General features: G+C 47.3%; 1 protein-coding gene across 1 annotated transcript; it reads left to right on the forward strand.

The window, feature by feature from the left end:
- Nucleotides 1-3,482: 3,482 nt before the first annotated feature.
- UTP11 (UTP11 small subunit processome component) lies at nucleotides 3,483-14,365 on the forward strand. The gene is made up of 8 exons (XM_054999377.1): nucleotides 3,483-3,559; nucleotides 4,711-4,772; nucleotides 5,212-5,314; nucleotides 8,540-8,653; nucleotides 10,299-10,392; nucleotides 10,642-10,772; nucleotides 12,462-12,572; nucleotides 12,952-14,365. The coding sequence occupies exons 1-8, from the start codon at nucleotides 3,497-3,499 to the stop codon at nucleotides 13,033-13,035; spliced, it is 762 nt and encodes a 253-aa protein (XP_054855352.1). The 5' UTR covers nucleotides 3,483-3,496; the 3' UTR covers nucleotides 13,036-14,365.
- The last annotated feature ends 1,099 nt before the right edge of the window (nucleotides 14,366-15,464 follow it).

The raw sequence follows: 15,464 nt of genomic DNA on the forward strand, positions 1-15,464 counted from the left end.
TCCAAAGCGGCCTGGGTGTATGATGCAGTCAAGTTGCAGCCACCTTATGGCTACCACCAGGGCTTTTTTTCTGGGAGAAGAGATGGTGGAACTTGGTGGTGGAACTCAGGACCGCACAATGACATCACTTTGAGTCATCTGGAACGGGTGTGTGTGTGTGTGTGTGTGTTAAAGTTTAAATCACCTTTGGCAAAAATGGTCACATGGCTGGTGGCCCTGCCCCCTGATCTCCAGACAGAGGGGAGTTTAGCGGCAAGGAGGACAATCTAAACTCCCCTCTGTCTGGAGATCAGGGGGCAGGGCCACCAGCCATGTGACCATTTTCAAGAGGTGCTGGAACTCCGTTCCACCGCATTCCAGCTGAAAAAAAAGCCCTGGGTACTGTGTAAGTTAGGGACGAAATGAACAGTGGTGGTTTGCCATTGTTTGCCTCCGCATAGCAACCCTAAGTGGTCTCCCATTCCCTAACTGGGGCTGGCCCAGCTTAGCTTCTAAAATCTGATGAGACTGGGCTAGCCTGAGCCATCCAGATCAGGGTCTTAAAATTTAAAAGGAACTTACAATTTTAAAAAAGGCTCAAATCAGTTTATAACTGATGACCATTGACTTTGGGAATGGTTTAGGAGGAAGAAGCCATTGACCTCCAAGCACAGAGCACTCAGGCTCTTGCTTATGCTGATGACTGTGGCTGAAGTGGAAGATGGGGAAGGTGACAGCTAAAGGGACAGAGAGGGAAACAGCTGAATGGCTAGAATGTGTTCTCTCCCTCCTGAGGCAGGAAAATCAAAATGAAGCTGGGGGTGGATGGACTCTCCATTGTAAATTCCCAGGATTCTTGCATCTTGGTTTTGACTTGGGGCATTAGCCATGAAGGACAAAACTTTTACCTAGGGACTTCATCTTATCTGTGTGACCAGGGACAATGGGGAAAAGTCCCAGCAATGAGTCGCCGTCGTAGTAACAACAACATTTGATTTATATACCGCCCTTCAGGACAACTTAACACCCACTCAGAGCAGTTTACAAAGTATGTTATTATAATCTCCACAACAACAAACACCCTGCGGTGGGTGGGTCTGAGAGAGCTCCGGGAAACTGTGACTGACGCAAGGTCACCCAGCTGGCTTCAAGCGGAGGAGTGGGGAATCAAACCCGGTTCTCCAGATTAGAGTCCTGTGCTCTTAACCACTACGCCAAACTGGCTGAACTTTAACCTTCTGCAACTTCAGGTAAAATTAGATTGTCCTATTTAAACATCATTTAGGATAAGTCCAAGTGTAGAGTCAGGGGACTGTGTTTTCACCTTTTCTTTGAAACCTTGCACAGGCCAATGCATTAACCAGTGTATTTTTTTTTTGCTAATTAAACTTTCTTATATTTTGAATGCTCTAAGCCTGATCTCTGGAAATGCATCACTCCTATTCAGTCTTATTATCTGAAGTATATTAACAAGGAAGGGTGGTGGGCAAGAACACTACCCCTGGGGCACAAAAGCTCAAAGTTGTGATAGATTGCTGCCACGCTAGCTTGTGGGAATGTAGCAGGAGACATGGCAACTAGGTAGAGCCTCTAAATAGCAACGCAGGTACAGTGCTAGAGGTAAGATTCTGTTTAGCAGGAGATACTCTCTACTCTCAGGCTTGCTGCTTTTGGAACTGAGGGGTTTTTTTTGGCACTCTTGAGAGCAAGGGGACAGGGCAGCATTGCTGTGCAGACACTGGGGACGGCCACAGGGTTTTTCTGACCTCCTGGGGACTAACCAGAAGGAACAGGAAAATGTTTGTCTGTTCATTGCTTTACAACAGTATATCCTCGCACCCGTTGGTATGGCGGCATCTTCTTGAAGATGGTGGGGTGGAATGGTGCTTCCTGAGCTACAAGCAATTCCCAAGCCCTTGTGGCCCGGGCTTTGCCAGACGGGCTTTGGCTTCACTTCTGTGTCTCCTCTGCGTCTCTCAAGTCTTCCTTGACTCCTCTGCTGCCCTCTCACTGCAGCCGTGGATATCTACCAAAAGCAGCGTCAGCTCGCTGTTAAAGAGATGAAATATAGTACATGCCCTTCGTTCTAAGTCATGTCTCTGAATGGGATAGGAGTGTTAGAAATAACAATGTCTGGTGTACTGCAGCAGCAAGAAGTAAGAAGAGCCTACCATGCAGGGGGCAGCAAGGATCACTTAGTTAGGACAGTGAGAGTAGCACCTCTCTTGTTTCCTGGGGGTCATTTCCTTGTCTTGTCTCCTATTGGGCTAAACAGGGCAATATCCTGCTTCTCTCTCCTGCTCCACACTTCTTCTCTGTCTCTGCAAGATGTAGTCAGATAGCTAGGATCTATCTCTCCCCCTTTCCCTCAAGTATGTAACTTCCTCAAATAAAGCTTTTGCCTCTCTAACCAGCTCAGCGTTTAATTCCGCAGCGTTGTTTAACACTCGCTCTAACAAGGAGGGCACTGAAGCCCTATCCATGCATCTCTCATTGTTACATTACTGCAACTTCAGCACTGATGTAGAATTGGGTGGTATCAAGGGCCTGCTTCCTAAGTCTCTCTAGCCCTGGACAGATCCTCAACACCAGCACGCTATGTCACTGGAAACCCTAGTCTATCTTAACAACATCCCACTGGGTCCCATGCAAGCAAAAAACAGCAAGTGTAGCCCCCCATCTCCCCTCCCTGCCCCCAAGTCCTGGTGCTACTTAGGATACTGAGTCAGTCTTGCAGCCAAGCACAGCTCTCCAAAGCACTATATAAAACCTAGCCAGTACACCCATTGATTCGATGATCCAATATATGCCTCTATAACGCTCTGGCTGTGCATCACACATACTTAGGACACGCATGTGGGGACTTAGATAATGAGACACCCTCTTCTTCCCAGAGAGGAAGAGGCTGAAGTTGGTTCTGTATTTGCATTTTTGTGGGAGTAACACTGACTTGTGTTCACCACTCTGAGTGGGCCCTAATCTACCTGGAAGAGTGGTATACAGATGAACTGTTGTCATTTATCTCTATTTTTCTACAGCCCACCAGATGTTCGGGCTAGAATTTTTGGCCCCTCACTGACTCAGATTTTATCCAAGAATCTAAGAGTCAGTGAGGTGTTGCTGTAATATGCAGCATGTTCCAAGAAGTGCAGCTGTTTGCAACTATTATGTTTCTTCCAGAGATGCTGAACTTCAAATCTTAGATCTTGATATTTTGTTATCTTTTTAGTCTCCTCTTTCCTCAATTCGATTGTCCCCTGTGATTGCCACATCATCATCATCATAAGCATCACTAAGTTTATTGTTCGTGAATCCAACCACCACTGTTGTTGATATTTTACAAGCCCTGCTCTCAAAAACATTCACTGGACCCCCAGAACCGAGCCGACTTTGCCTTCTGTTAGGGCCACGTGGGCACTTCAAAGGCTGCCTTGGTCGAAGGGGGCGTGTCTGACAAACCGGAAGCGGCCCGCATGCTGCCCCGGAAGCAGTCGCTGGGCGAGGGCGCGCTGTGAGCATGGCTGCTGCCTTCAAGAAAGCGGCCAAGGCGGGCCAGCGCCAGCACCGAGAGCGGTCCCAGGTGAGGGGATGGCGCTGCTGATAGGTACCTCTCCTTGCTTCGGGTCGAGTTGGCCTGAACGTGGGAACAGCGCGGGGGAAGAACGCGTGTCCAGGATAAGGGGGGGGGTAGGGAGGAAGAGGAGAGCGGCCCTCCCTCAGGACTCCGTCGTGGCCTCGGGAGCTAGTCTCCCTTTCCCCTTCTTTCAGCGCCGGTGTTCTGGTCAGGTGCTTGTTCTGCAAGCGAGGAACTGTCCTGCAGCTCCTGGAAACAAGTGCAGGGCGCGGGGTGGCGTGAGGGATTAAGTGGCCCTCGTGTTGGGCATGTAAGGTTGCCAGCTCCAGGCTGGAGAATTTCTGGAGATTCTGAGGGTGGTGCCTGAGGGAGGGGTTCGAGGGAGGGGAGGAACTTCAAATGGGTATAATACCATAGTGTGAGTCCACCTTCCAAAGCCACCTTCCAAAGGGGATCTCTAGCCACCACTTAGAAGCTGGTAGCTGGAATGGGAAATGCAAAGGCTGGTGGATAGGGCTTTGTTTATGTGTGCAGGAGAATGAATGGGGCAGCCCCACAGGTAGAGGGGAGGTAAGTGGTGATGGGTCTCTTGTGGCAAAATCTCCATCCAAACAGGCTAGAGTATAGGGGATGGGATCTGCTTCTTCTTGGTTTTCTAATCGGAGAGGTTTGGTGTAACAGTAGGAAGACATCCCAAAATTCCCCCCACCCCTGCAGTTTTAAGTGGTATGCTCCATTTTGTCATTTTTGGGACTCTGCCCCATGCCCAAGCCATACTCATGTCTTTCATCTGCATCATGAAGTTGGCCAGATCGTGGGCCTGCTGGAGGGGGGGCACCCTTAATTCTTCTCTCTATTGGCAATACTGACTTTAATAAGGAATTTGTTATATATTTATTAGATCAGAGGTTGGGGTTGTTCGCTGCAGAAAGGCCTGCAGTGTTTCACAATGGGAGGGCAATGGATGTACTCGAAGCTTCATTTTGTATACTCAGTTATGGCAGTAGTTTGACAGCTTTGATTTATGCACACATGGACATTGCTTCTTTCAAAAATATCTTACTCAGACACGTTATTGTCCATAGTAAACCCTCTCTCATTACTGACCTCTCACCTCCAGATCTCTCTTCTGCCTCTTCTTTCCCTTTTCTCTGCAGCTTGCCTCTCGGAAGCATCTGGGGATCCTTGAGAAGAAGAAAGATTACAAGCTCCGTGCTGAGTAAGTCATCGCTGCTTGCCAGGTCTCACCAGTGTGCATGTCTTACTGCTGGAACCGTTACTTCCATGTGGCTGTGCTTTGTTGGAAACACGAGATAGTCCAATTTACAGAGAAACAGTGCTGAATGTTCTAGGCCAGACAGCCATCTTCCAGCACCATGTTCTGTCTCCTGCTGCAGCCAAACCCGAAGTGTATGTTGGTCTCTTGTCAGCCTTACGTGCCGGGAGCTGCCCCCTCCTTGCTTTCAGGAGTGTTTAGGCAGCCTAGGCATTAAGATGGATTCTCGCTGGATAGCTGTGCTTCAAGTGTTTTGTGTTCATGAACTTCAGATATTTTGCTGTACCTTTCTAGAACTAAGTTCAAAGTGTTAGTTACTGTCCTTTGGAGAGGTCAGTGTGGTGTAGACAGGCTGTGCTAATACTGTTTTATTGCCCTGCAGTGACTACCACAAGAAGCAGAATGCCCTCCAGGCGCTTCGCAAAAAGGCACAGGAGAAGAACCCAGATGAGTTCTATTTCCGAATGACCCGTGTACAGCTCCAGGTAATAATCCACTTTCAGGGAGCAGCACTTGACAGATGGGGCTTCGTTTCTTTCTCTCTGTTTCACACATAAGTGAGCAATTCTGTAAGTTACTGAACAGGCTGGAGTCTTGGGGAGCGTTCTATATATGTGTGTGTTGAAGACGAATGCTTGTGGAGTAGCTACTGCTGAAACCCTTCATTCTTGACTGGATGGCTGAAGTATGTGTCTGATTCCCATGTTCCTGCGTATTGTGGAAAGGCTGCTGCTTTTGCAACTTCAAGAATTTTGGAGAGAGGCTGTGTCTCAATGGTAGAGCCTCTGCTTGGCATGCAGAAAGGCCTAGGTTCAGTCCCTGGCCTCTCCAGCTAAAAGAAACAGGTAGCATGTGATGTGGAAGACCTCTACCTGAGATCTTGGAGAGCTGCTGCCAGTCGGTGCAGACAATACTGGCTTGGATGGACCAGTGGATTGATTCACTGTAAGGCAGTTTCATGTGTACCAGCCAGGCCTAGTTAGAAGCATTAGCTTAAGTACTCAGTGAAGGGTGAAAGGACTTTGTGTTTTCATCTTTTCTTTGTGTCCTTGCTCAGCCTGATGCTCATACAGACCATGTATACTCTTCTTATTTTTGTTTATTAAACTTTGTTATATTTTAAATGCTTGAAACCTGATCTCTGTAAGCACACCACACCTGTTTGGTCCTGCTTTCCAAACGGTGGAAAAGGGGAAGGGCAGTAGGTGAGCTTGCTCTCCCTTGAATGCAGTAGGATAAAATTGCAAAGGTGCAAGACATCATTCCCAGGTTAGCTGATACCAGCAAAGTGGGAGATGTGGCAAGTAGGCAAAGCCTCTAAATCGCAGTGTAGTTGTTAGTACCCAAACAGAAGTTTGATATCCCCTATGAGTAAGGGAAAGGGGCTTGAGTGGAGACTTGGGATGGCCATGGGGCTTTTTTAAACGTGTTGGATTTTTTTAAATAAAAAGATTTGAACCATAGTAGAATGAATAGTCCAGGCGGATACATTTGTAATGAAATAGGATTGTACTCTACTGCAATGATTATTATAGATATCCATTTCCTGTATTGTTTATAGTTTATGTTGCCTTGGATGCTTTATTCTCTAATTCTGTAATCCCAGTCCTAGTCCTATTACTTTTGTTCATTGGTTGTTGTGTACTGACTGATTGCATTGTTTATATCCTGTAATCTACTTTGAGACTCAGTGAGAAAGGCAGACTATAATCAAATAAATCTCTAGCTCCATGGTTGAATATTGGTAGGAGAAATGGGCCGGAAATTCTGAGTTGATGGTCACAGCCGGAAAGGCAGCTTTCTGCTCCATTGCCTTTATTGTATCTGCTGAATCATCCAGTGAAATTGTTCGCAGTAGTCTGTTGTCTTTTAACACTTAGAAGATGGGGGTGATGGCTGTATCATGGTTTCTAGATACTTTGCTGATAGGTTCAATGCAGTTTCTTTACTGGAGTCTTGAAACCATCTGTTTACAAGACCTGCACGGATACTTTCCGAGTTCCCTCTCTAGCAAGTTCCTTGAGGTTGAGAAGGCCACCACACGCAAAGCAGACCCTTTCCCGTCTTGTTGTCTTAAATCTTGCCAAGCTAAGATCGGACCCCCTTCGGCTAGGATTTTTCATACACTTATTGAAGAAGCGATGTAGTTACCTCAGGCAGGTCTCTGAAAGGGCGCCATATAAATTTCCTAATTTAATGAACTTCTGAGTTCCCTGATTAGGCCACTTTTTTAAAAACCTTACAAATAAACTGGCTAATGATGAACCATTTTTAGCCTTCCTTCTTTGACCAAAGTCAGCAAGAGGTGCCTGGGCTGCTGTAGATGCACCTGAGTATGCTTTTTTTATGTCTTTAGACCTAGTTTTGGGGCAAAGAGAGCTCTAGTGGATGACTTCCATTTACAGATGGACAGGGGTGCTTAATTGCCATAGTTTTTGCTATATGTATTGGCAGCCTTTGATTGTGTAGTCTGTGCTATTTTAACACATTGGCTGGAAAAGGGGGATGGTTTGCAAGAGTTGTTTTCTGGTGGTTTCTGTTTGGATTGTTGATTTGTCTGCCTGGGATCTTTATGGTGTTTTTTCAAGTTCTGTACTTTCACTTATATTATACCATTAAATAAGATCAGCTGGAGCTTTATAGGTTAGACATTGTTGGTATGCAGGCCCCCAGTTTATTAATTAAGCCCCCAGAAGCAGTTGCCTTTCTTGAATCAGTGCCTGAATTTTTATTTACTTCATTTATTAGTCCACCTTTCTCCCCACTGGAGATCCAAAGTGGCTTAAAATGTTCTCTGAAGTAGGTCAGGCTGAGAGGACTGGCCCAAGGTCACCCAGTGAGTTTCCATGGCAGTGTGTGGGGTTTGAACCTGGGACTCCCAGATCCTTATCAGCACTCTAACCCCTGTTCCACACTGGATCACTGAATGGTGGATTGTCCCTTCCTGGTCAAGTGATGTGCCTGGGTTGTGTTTTTGACTGTTTCTTGATTTCTGAAAAGTGGACTGTGGCTGTAGTGAAGAGTATTTTTCTTCATCTGTGTGTGGCCTTGTAAGGTATCCTTTCCCAGCATTACCAAGGCAGCCCTGCTGTTCCATGCTACTGTATCCTCTACCCTTGATTAACATCCAATGTATAGGGTATGCTGTGAAGCCCCAGAGAGTGAAATGTAGTTTCTGTTGTCAGACAGCTGCCTGTTTGTTTCTGAGTTCAATGTGAGTTGCTGGTTCTTACCTTTTAAAGCTCTTCACAGCCAGAGGCCCATGTGCCTTTCCTGGTATAAGCCTGCATGCTCACTCCAACCTGCTTGGTGTTCCTTTTTGACCGTGCCATCTGCTTTGATGCGGCATCCTTTCTCTGTGGAAGGGAGTCTGGGCCGTTGTGATGCTTTTAGGGACTGGTCTCCCAGAGACTGTCCCCCTGCTGAGTATGTTTTACAAGGCTGTGTACGGCAACCTTATTTCAGAGGGCTGTGGTGCTGCTGTATCGGTGATGGAGACAGTTACCTTCATAAGGGTAATCTTCCTAGTATGTTTTCTAGTCTGGTTTGTCCCGTCTTTGTGTGTTATGCTTTTAATTGTCATTATGCAGCCTGCCCCCCAGCCCTTTGGAAAGGCAAGGTAGACGTTGTAGATAAAATAAACATGTTTTACGAGTAAGCCCCAGCATTGTTTCTCACTGTGCTTAATGCATGTTTTCATTTCCCAACAGGATGGAGTTCACGTGATTAAACAGCAGGAAGAAGAAAGGACGCCGGAACAGCAGAAGCTGATGAAGACGCAGGACCTGAAATACATTGAAATGAAGCGAGTAGCTGAAGCCAAGGTTGGAGCACATTCGCTTGGCCTCTTGCTTGCCCTGTGTTTGTCGTCTGGTCTGCTGAATCACTGGTGGCCTTGTGCCACTGCCCCATGGCTCCTTGACATTAGATGACCGTCCCCCTTTCTTTAGATGTCGAGGGCTCCTTTGTAAGAAAATGAGCCCAAGCATTAAATGGTTCTGGCTTGGCAGCTGAGTGGAAGTGCTTCAGGGGCTTTTTAGAAAGCAAAAAAGATGTTTTCTTATACCACACGTTTTAGGAGAATATGAATGTAAAGCCACCTCTGTAACAGTTATTTGGCAGCTTTTTAACTTATAAATTAACTGTAGGTGGCTTTATTCTTGTATATTTTCTCCCCTTGATCATGCCTATGATTCTTCCTATCTCCTGCTGTCTCTTCCTCTTATTACTGCACATGCTTTGGTGTGTAGAAGGTCCCAGGTTCAATCCCAGGTTCTCCACTTTCTTTAGCTGAATGGCTCTAGCAGACAATGGTCATGGCACTCACCTTCCCAAGATGCTGCTACAGGCAGTGACTTCTTTCAGAATGCCTGATTTCTTTAAATGAATGGAAGCTGCAAAGCAGGAAACGCTTAGTGGATTGGGCTCCCTGCTTTCTGCTTTCTAGTTCAAGATGCAGAGTGAGCTGTAGCTTCGAAAATGCACCCAGGCCTCGCCTCTCAGGATCTGGGTGGACTGCTTATCCTTTTGTGTTCGAAGAAGGAACTTTTATAATTACTTAGATTAAAAAGCAGAGAGTGAATGATCGAAGCACTGTATGATGTTCTCGGAAAGGAGGTCAAAGTGTACTCTTGGCACCTTGGTCATAGATGCAGAGAAGTTAGCCGTGTTAGTCTGTAGTAGCAAAATCAAAGAGTCCAGTAGCACCTTTAAGACTAACCAACTTTGCTACAATAAAGTTGGTTAGTCTTAAAGGTGCTACTTAAAGGTGCTGTTGATCTTGGCACCTTGTTCAGAAAAGATCTTGGGCAAGGCTGAGAGGGCAGCTTCCATTTCTCCCCTGTATCCTCTGGGTAAACTTTATTTGAAAAGAAGAGGGGAAAAGGCAAAAAATTAAAATAAACCTCATACACAATAAAAATACAAATATGACAACAACGAAAAATTTACTCATAAGCATCCATAAAAGGTTTCCAAAGATCTAAAAAAGTAAGTCCATCTGCAATTGTCGTCTATATGCCATACATTCAAATATAGATAAAGTTGTGAGGTTCTTCATCGATAGAAGTATGAGAGGTGGGCATTTGTCTCTCCAGTGTTGTCATGTAAGGCTGCACTAATGACACAGAAGATCAGTTTTCGTTGACCATCGGTTAGGTTACGGGTTACAGGCACCTAGTTTAAAAGTGCATAAATGTTCTGAAAAGACAATGGGTATTTTAACACAACATTAATATGAGTAATATATTTCTCCCCAAAAGATTGAATTGCTGGACGTGTCCAAAGCATATGCTTAAGAGCTGTGCTTGTGGCCCTTTACTGCCTAGATTGCCGGGATGTGTTGAGGGCTGGGTGGTCCAGCCACTGGCTGGGGGGCACTCCTAGATCACTTTCCAGTCATGTGATTCTATGGTACTGAGGCCAATTGACAGCAAAGGCTAAAAGGACTGACGGATTTCTGTCTCTCAGAAAATAGAAAGGCTGAAATCAGAGCTCCATCTTCTGGAAGCAGAGGGGAAGCAGCCCAACAAGCACACTTTCTTTTTTGACTCGAAGAAAGAAGGTAAGGATTTCATTGGTCAGCGAGGAGATAGCTGCCCGGGCACACTTTTTTTCCTTTTGTCTTTAAAAGAAGCATTTCGCTTACCCTGCACTGCAAAGTGATGGAGGTCGGGGCCAGCTGAAGGAAGGGATGATGAAAGATGCCCCTGCTTGTTCATCTGTCATCAAACATGCGTTTTGTGTTTCTAATGTTTCTGGTGAATTATGCCCTATACCACCTTTGGAAACACAAAGGCTTTCCATTTTCTAGTTCAAAGATTTGACCTCGCCACCCACCTGAACACGGTCCCAGAGCTGACGGGAAGAGTGTACAACCGACCCACCATTGAAACACTGCAGAAGAAAAGCATCCAGGGAACTACTCATCCTGGCTACTTAAAAGTATGTATAGCTGCTCTTTTTGAAGCTGTGCTTCATCCCCACCCCCAGCTTTCTCTTTGGTAGACAGTTCCTATGATAGCCGTCTCTGTGCAAAACCACGTCCTAATCCTGTGTTGTAATGCAGATCAGTGATGCTCTAGTGGAACCCTTTCTCCTTCCCTCAGATATGAGATTGGCAAGTTAACACGTGCAAGATAGCGATCGGAGAAATCATCTCAAGCCATCTTGGTTCTAGGGATCTGCTGCCACCCCTGATGGATTGTATAATATTCAGGCTGATCCAAAGCCTGAAGCTAGCATGAGCTGGGACGTGGGGCAGCGAATCCAAAGCCCCCCTTAGGCAGCGGAAAGCCTTAATTCTTGAGAAAAGAGGAGGATATCCTGACTACCTGCAGAAAACTCTGAAGCGTGAGGCTGCGTGTTAAGGCTGTGTAGACAGACTGAAAAGTTGACTTTGCTGTGTCTCCAAGTCATGGAGGGAAGCAAATTTGGGGCAAAAAGCTGAAGCATCCTTGAAGTAAGCCAGGCAGTACGGGTTGAGCAATTTGCACCTGAGAAATGTCCAGAACTGTGGAGGCTGCTGTAGATCTTCTAAGTCCCTCCTCCCCCTTGCTTATTTCTGTGGCAGCTGGGCTAGTTCAGACTGGTAGAATTTTTCCTCTTCCCGGAGATTTGAGTCATCTTCTCCAGACGGAGCAAGTTGGGATCCATCCTGTTCGATAGTGCTAATTAGCTCACACCTGCTGTGATACAGCTTGCTGAGTGAAGCTTGCTCAGGCTGGGGTTGGCGGCCCGGGGCCTGGGTGCTGTGGGAATAGGCAACCTGCTCCCCAGGGCTGGCATCGGGCCAAGGGAGAGGCCCGAATGACCTCTGCACCTGCTCGGGTCCTACAAAGACCCTTTCATGCATTCCGGACTGGCCCACCTGCTTTTGCCATCTTTGTGCAGGCAAAGCACTCTGCCAGGCCTGTCGTTGTGAATCATTACAGAGGGACTATATGCAGTACCTCCTTCTCAAGTCATCCGCTGGAGCCTGCCTGTAAAAGAATACTCGGGCCAATGCTAATGTCAGTTTGGCTGAAGTTTAGAGGCAGGATGGCTGTGCTTAAAGCGCAAAACGGCCAACAGGAAATGGTTCTTTTTTCACTAAGGAATGCAAAGACGATAGACACACAAATGGTGAAGGAAAACAGGAAAACTCTCCTGGTGGTTCACAGAAAAGGAATCAACAAGTTAGAAACCGAGAATGTGCCCCTCTCATGCTTTTGAGAACCCTGGAAAATGGCAACGAGAGAGAGGACCCTGGTTCGGGCTGACTGCACAGCATTGCTCCACAGTCTCGGTTTGCTCTTGTGGTCCTGCTTGTTGTCGCTTTCCAGGGTTCCTGACAGCAGTGTAGGGACATAAGCCTGTGCGCTCTGTTTCTAATCTGTTGATCTCCTTTCTGTCAGCTGCCAGGGAGACGGTCTATTTTCCTTCAACATTTGTGTGTTTATTGCCTCTTAGTAATGTGTGTTAATTTGCCTCTTAGTAATTCAAGCACTCAGAGCAGCACTTTGACACACTGAGAAGCCGTGCCTGCCACAGGTCCATGCCTGGCTGTATGCTGCCAGCCTGGGAACAGCATCCAGAGGGCTTGTCTCTTTCTGTCCCTCTCTGCTAAAAATGCTTTCTTCTTTTTTTCTTTAGAAACTGGCCAAACAGAGGAAGGAACGGTATAACCTGCTGAATCAGCGCATTGAGAGGGAGCGGAAGATGTTTGTTGTCGCCCAGAAGCTCCAGACACGCAAAGACCTCTTGGTGAGAAGGCTTGGAGTCCTGTCCTTCTCCCTCACTTCTGCTCTAAGGTCCCCAAGGTTGTGTGATGGCTCAGGAAGAGGGTGACTTTCTGGGGCATTGAGGAGTGCAGTGTTTCCTTTGGCAGCCTTATTAGCAGTCCTGTGATCGAAAGGTGTGCAGTGGGGGCTGCTTTAGGCGATGACAGGCAACCGCATTTCATCCCCAGAGTGGGTGGTCACAGACTCTTCCCACTGATGTTCGGGAGGCTGGTGGAGCCAGCTTTGTTCTGTTGAAGAAGTGGATGTAGATCATATTTAACCCCCTTGCCCTCCTCTGCAAGCTTTCCTTAATTCTTCTGGAAGGGTGCGTCGGTTTTTGAAGTTTCCTTCTCCCTTTTTAGGACAAAACTCAGAAAATGAAGCAGAAGAAAGAAACAGTAAACCGGGCTGCTGTTTATAAATTCCAGTTCAGGCGGAAGCGCTGACCACTTGTGGGAGTGGTAAAGGATGTGACTGCTGGCAGTGAATGGCTTAGAGGAGCCCCTACTCCCATGGGTTAAAAAGAGAGACTATAATGTATACAGCTTCTTTTTGCCCGCTTTGCAGAAGAAGCATCACCCTGTATCATGTGCTTTTCAATAAACCCAGCAGGAGTAAATCTATAATGCTGCAGATTTCAGGGGGCTGCATTTAGAAGACCAGGCGTGATGGCCTTTCACCTGGACCCATTGCCCACCTGAACTTCAGCAGGTAGGGTTCCCTTTGAGGATGGTAGCGCATTCCATGTTGTACGCTCAGGAGCTTTGGCTGGGTGAACTGACTGGAATACACCCCTCCAAAGAAACTGCAGCTGACTTGGCCCGAGAACTTTAATCATTTGGTCAGCAGGGGGCATCCAGCTGGTTCTGGGCTGAGTGCTGCTACCTAAAGGTATTGCCTTGAGAGGAGGAAGTAATAAAGTGTTTGTGCACTCGTGTGCCTGAAGGCCACTGGGAAACATGGAAGCTGGGTTTGGGGCTGCCTCTTCCCATGTTTTGAGACAGCCTCCTCTGCAAAGACTGTGTGGCTGCAGCCTGACCCAAGTGAGCCGATCTTTCTGCAGGGGCAGCTGAAGCTGAAAGGTTGGAGCTTGCTCTCACCACTTCTCTTCCAAAGAGATCAACCTGCCAGTGTTGTGCCTCTCTACCCAATTAAAGGTGTGCCCATTGATGGGGCAAGTGGAAGGGTGTCCTTGAGTGGGGCAGAACTGGTGTATCCACACAACCTCCAGCCCAGTTTGGCTGCTGTCACTCATCAGCTGGCCCAACTCAACGGTTGCCCACTGTCCCCAAAGCCTCAATCTGCAGCATCAGAGGCTTGTAGTGAGAGCCCAGCAGGTGGCAGTGCAGCTCCACTGCTTTGCTGTCGAGTACTGTGTGAGGTGGAATGTTGCAGCTGCTGCAGGAAAAACACAAACTTGGTGGTTTGAAAACTGGGCCACCAGTGGAGTTTCCAAGCTCCCTTCTGAACCATAACTCATTAAAGTAGACCAGTGTTTCTTTCAGGTGCTGTCTTTTCTGACTTGGGCACAGGTCTGTGATCTCATCTCTTGCCTGTCCAATGATTTGGTCTCTGGAGAAATGGGGCTCCTGAGGCTGCCTAGTTTTGTCGATGTGATTGTGCCTCCTGGCTGTGTGTGAATGCTGTCCTTAGAGGCCTTGGTGCTCTTTTGGAAGTTTAGTTGCTGTCATTCTAGCCGCTTAGAGAATGAACAGCAGTTCTGCCGGTCTGTAAGTGTGTGCCCTCAAGTTGCAGCTGATGTGCGGTGTCCCCGTATGTTTGTTTTATTAAAGTCTTTTTAATTGTTTTTACCCGCCTTGTGTCCTGACAAGCCTGGGAGAAAGGCAGGAATAAAAGTACTTTAAATAAATCCCTATAATTAAACAGGGATGGCTGGCTGGGATACATGAAATAAATGTATGTAGCCGCCTTGACGTTCATCTACTCTATTACTAACTCTTCCGGGTGACCCTGGTTCTTCAGAGTCTCCACCAAAGATGTCGCTCTCACGTGCTCTCTCTGCATAAAAATCAAATTCTCTATCCCTAAGCCCTCGATGGAGCTGCCTTATACTGATTCATCCGTGATCAGTCCAGTTCCTATCTCCTCTGACTGACCATGGCTCCATTGTCTCACTTGAAGATCAGTCCCATCACCTGTGATCTGATCCTTTTAACTGGGTTCACCCTGGGAACTTCGGCATACAAAGTGGTAGGAGGGAGGGCCTTACCCCTGAGTCAAACCCCCTCCCTTGATAATGGGTGCTCAGAGATGTACCCAGGGCTTTTTTTCAGCAGGAACGCAGTGGAACGGAGTTCTGGAACCTCTTGTAAATGGTCACGTGGCTGGTGGCCCCGCCCCCTGATCTCCAGACAGAGGGGAGTTGAGATTGCCCTCCGCCTGGAGATCAGGGGGTGGGGCCACCAGCCACGTGACCATTTTCTCCAAGGGCAACCCACTGAGTTCCACCACCTCTTTTCCCAGAAAAAAAGCCCTGGATGTACCTATATTGGGAAGCAGGATACAATGCACTGCTCTACGACAACTCTACACCTCCACAAAATGCTGTGCAAAGCCGCAGACAAAATTAGGAAGATGCTTCCTGCAGGACATTTCTGTATAGCCCTGGTGCAGAGTTTAGAGTAGAGGAATGGGCTGGAGTCTCTGAGCCCCCCAGCTCCTGCCTGGGATGATTTGTGGAGGAAATGAGGTAACTGATGATTATTATAACAGAACTGAACTGGTATGTTCTGGAGCCAGGGGTTGCTTCCTGGTGGTGAAGCTGCAGTCCAAGCCCTGCCCCCCGGGGTGTGTGTTAGAGGACCCAGTGTGCAGTGGTGGGAGGTGCGCAGCTTGGAGAGCTGATGGAAGGAAG

The sequence above is a fragment of the Eublepharis macularius genome, chromosome 15 (genome assembly GCF_028583425.1).
Source record: "Eublepharis macularius isolate TG4126 chromosome 15, MPM_Emac_v1.0, whole genome shotgun sequence".
Lineage (NCBI taxonomy): Eukaryota > Metazoa > Chordata > Lepidosauria > Squamata > Eublepharidae > Eublepharis > Eublepharis macularius.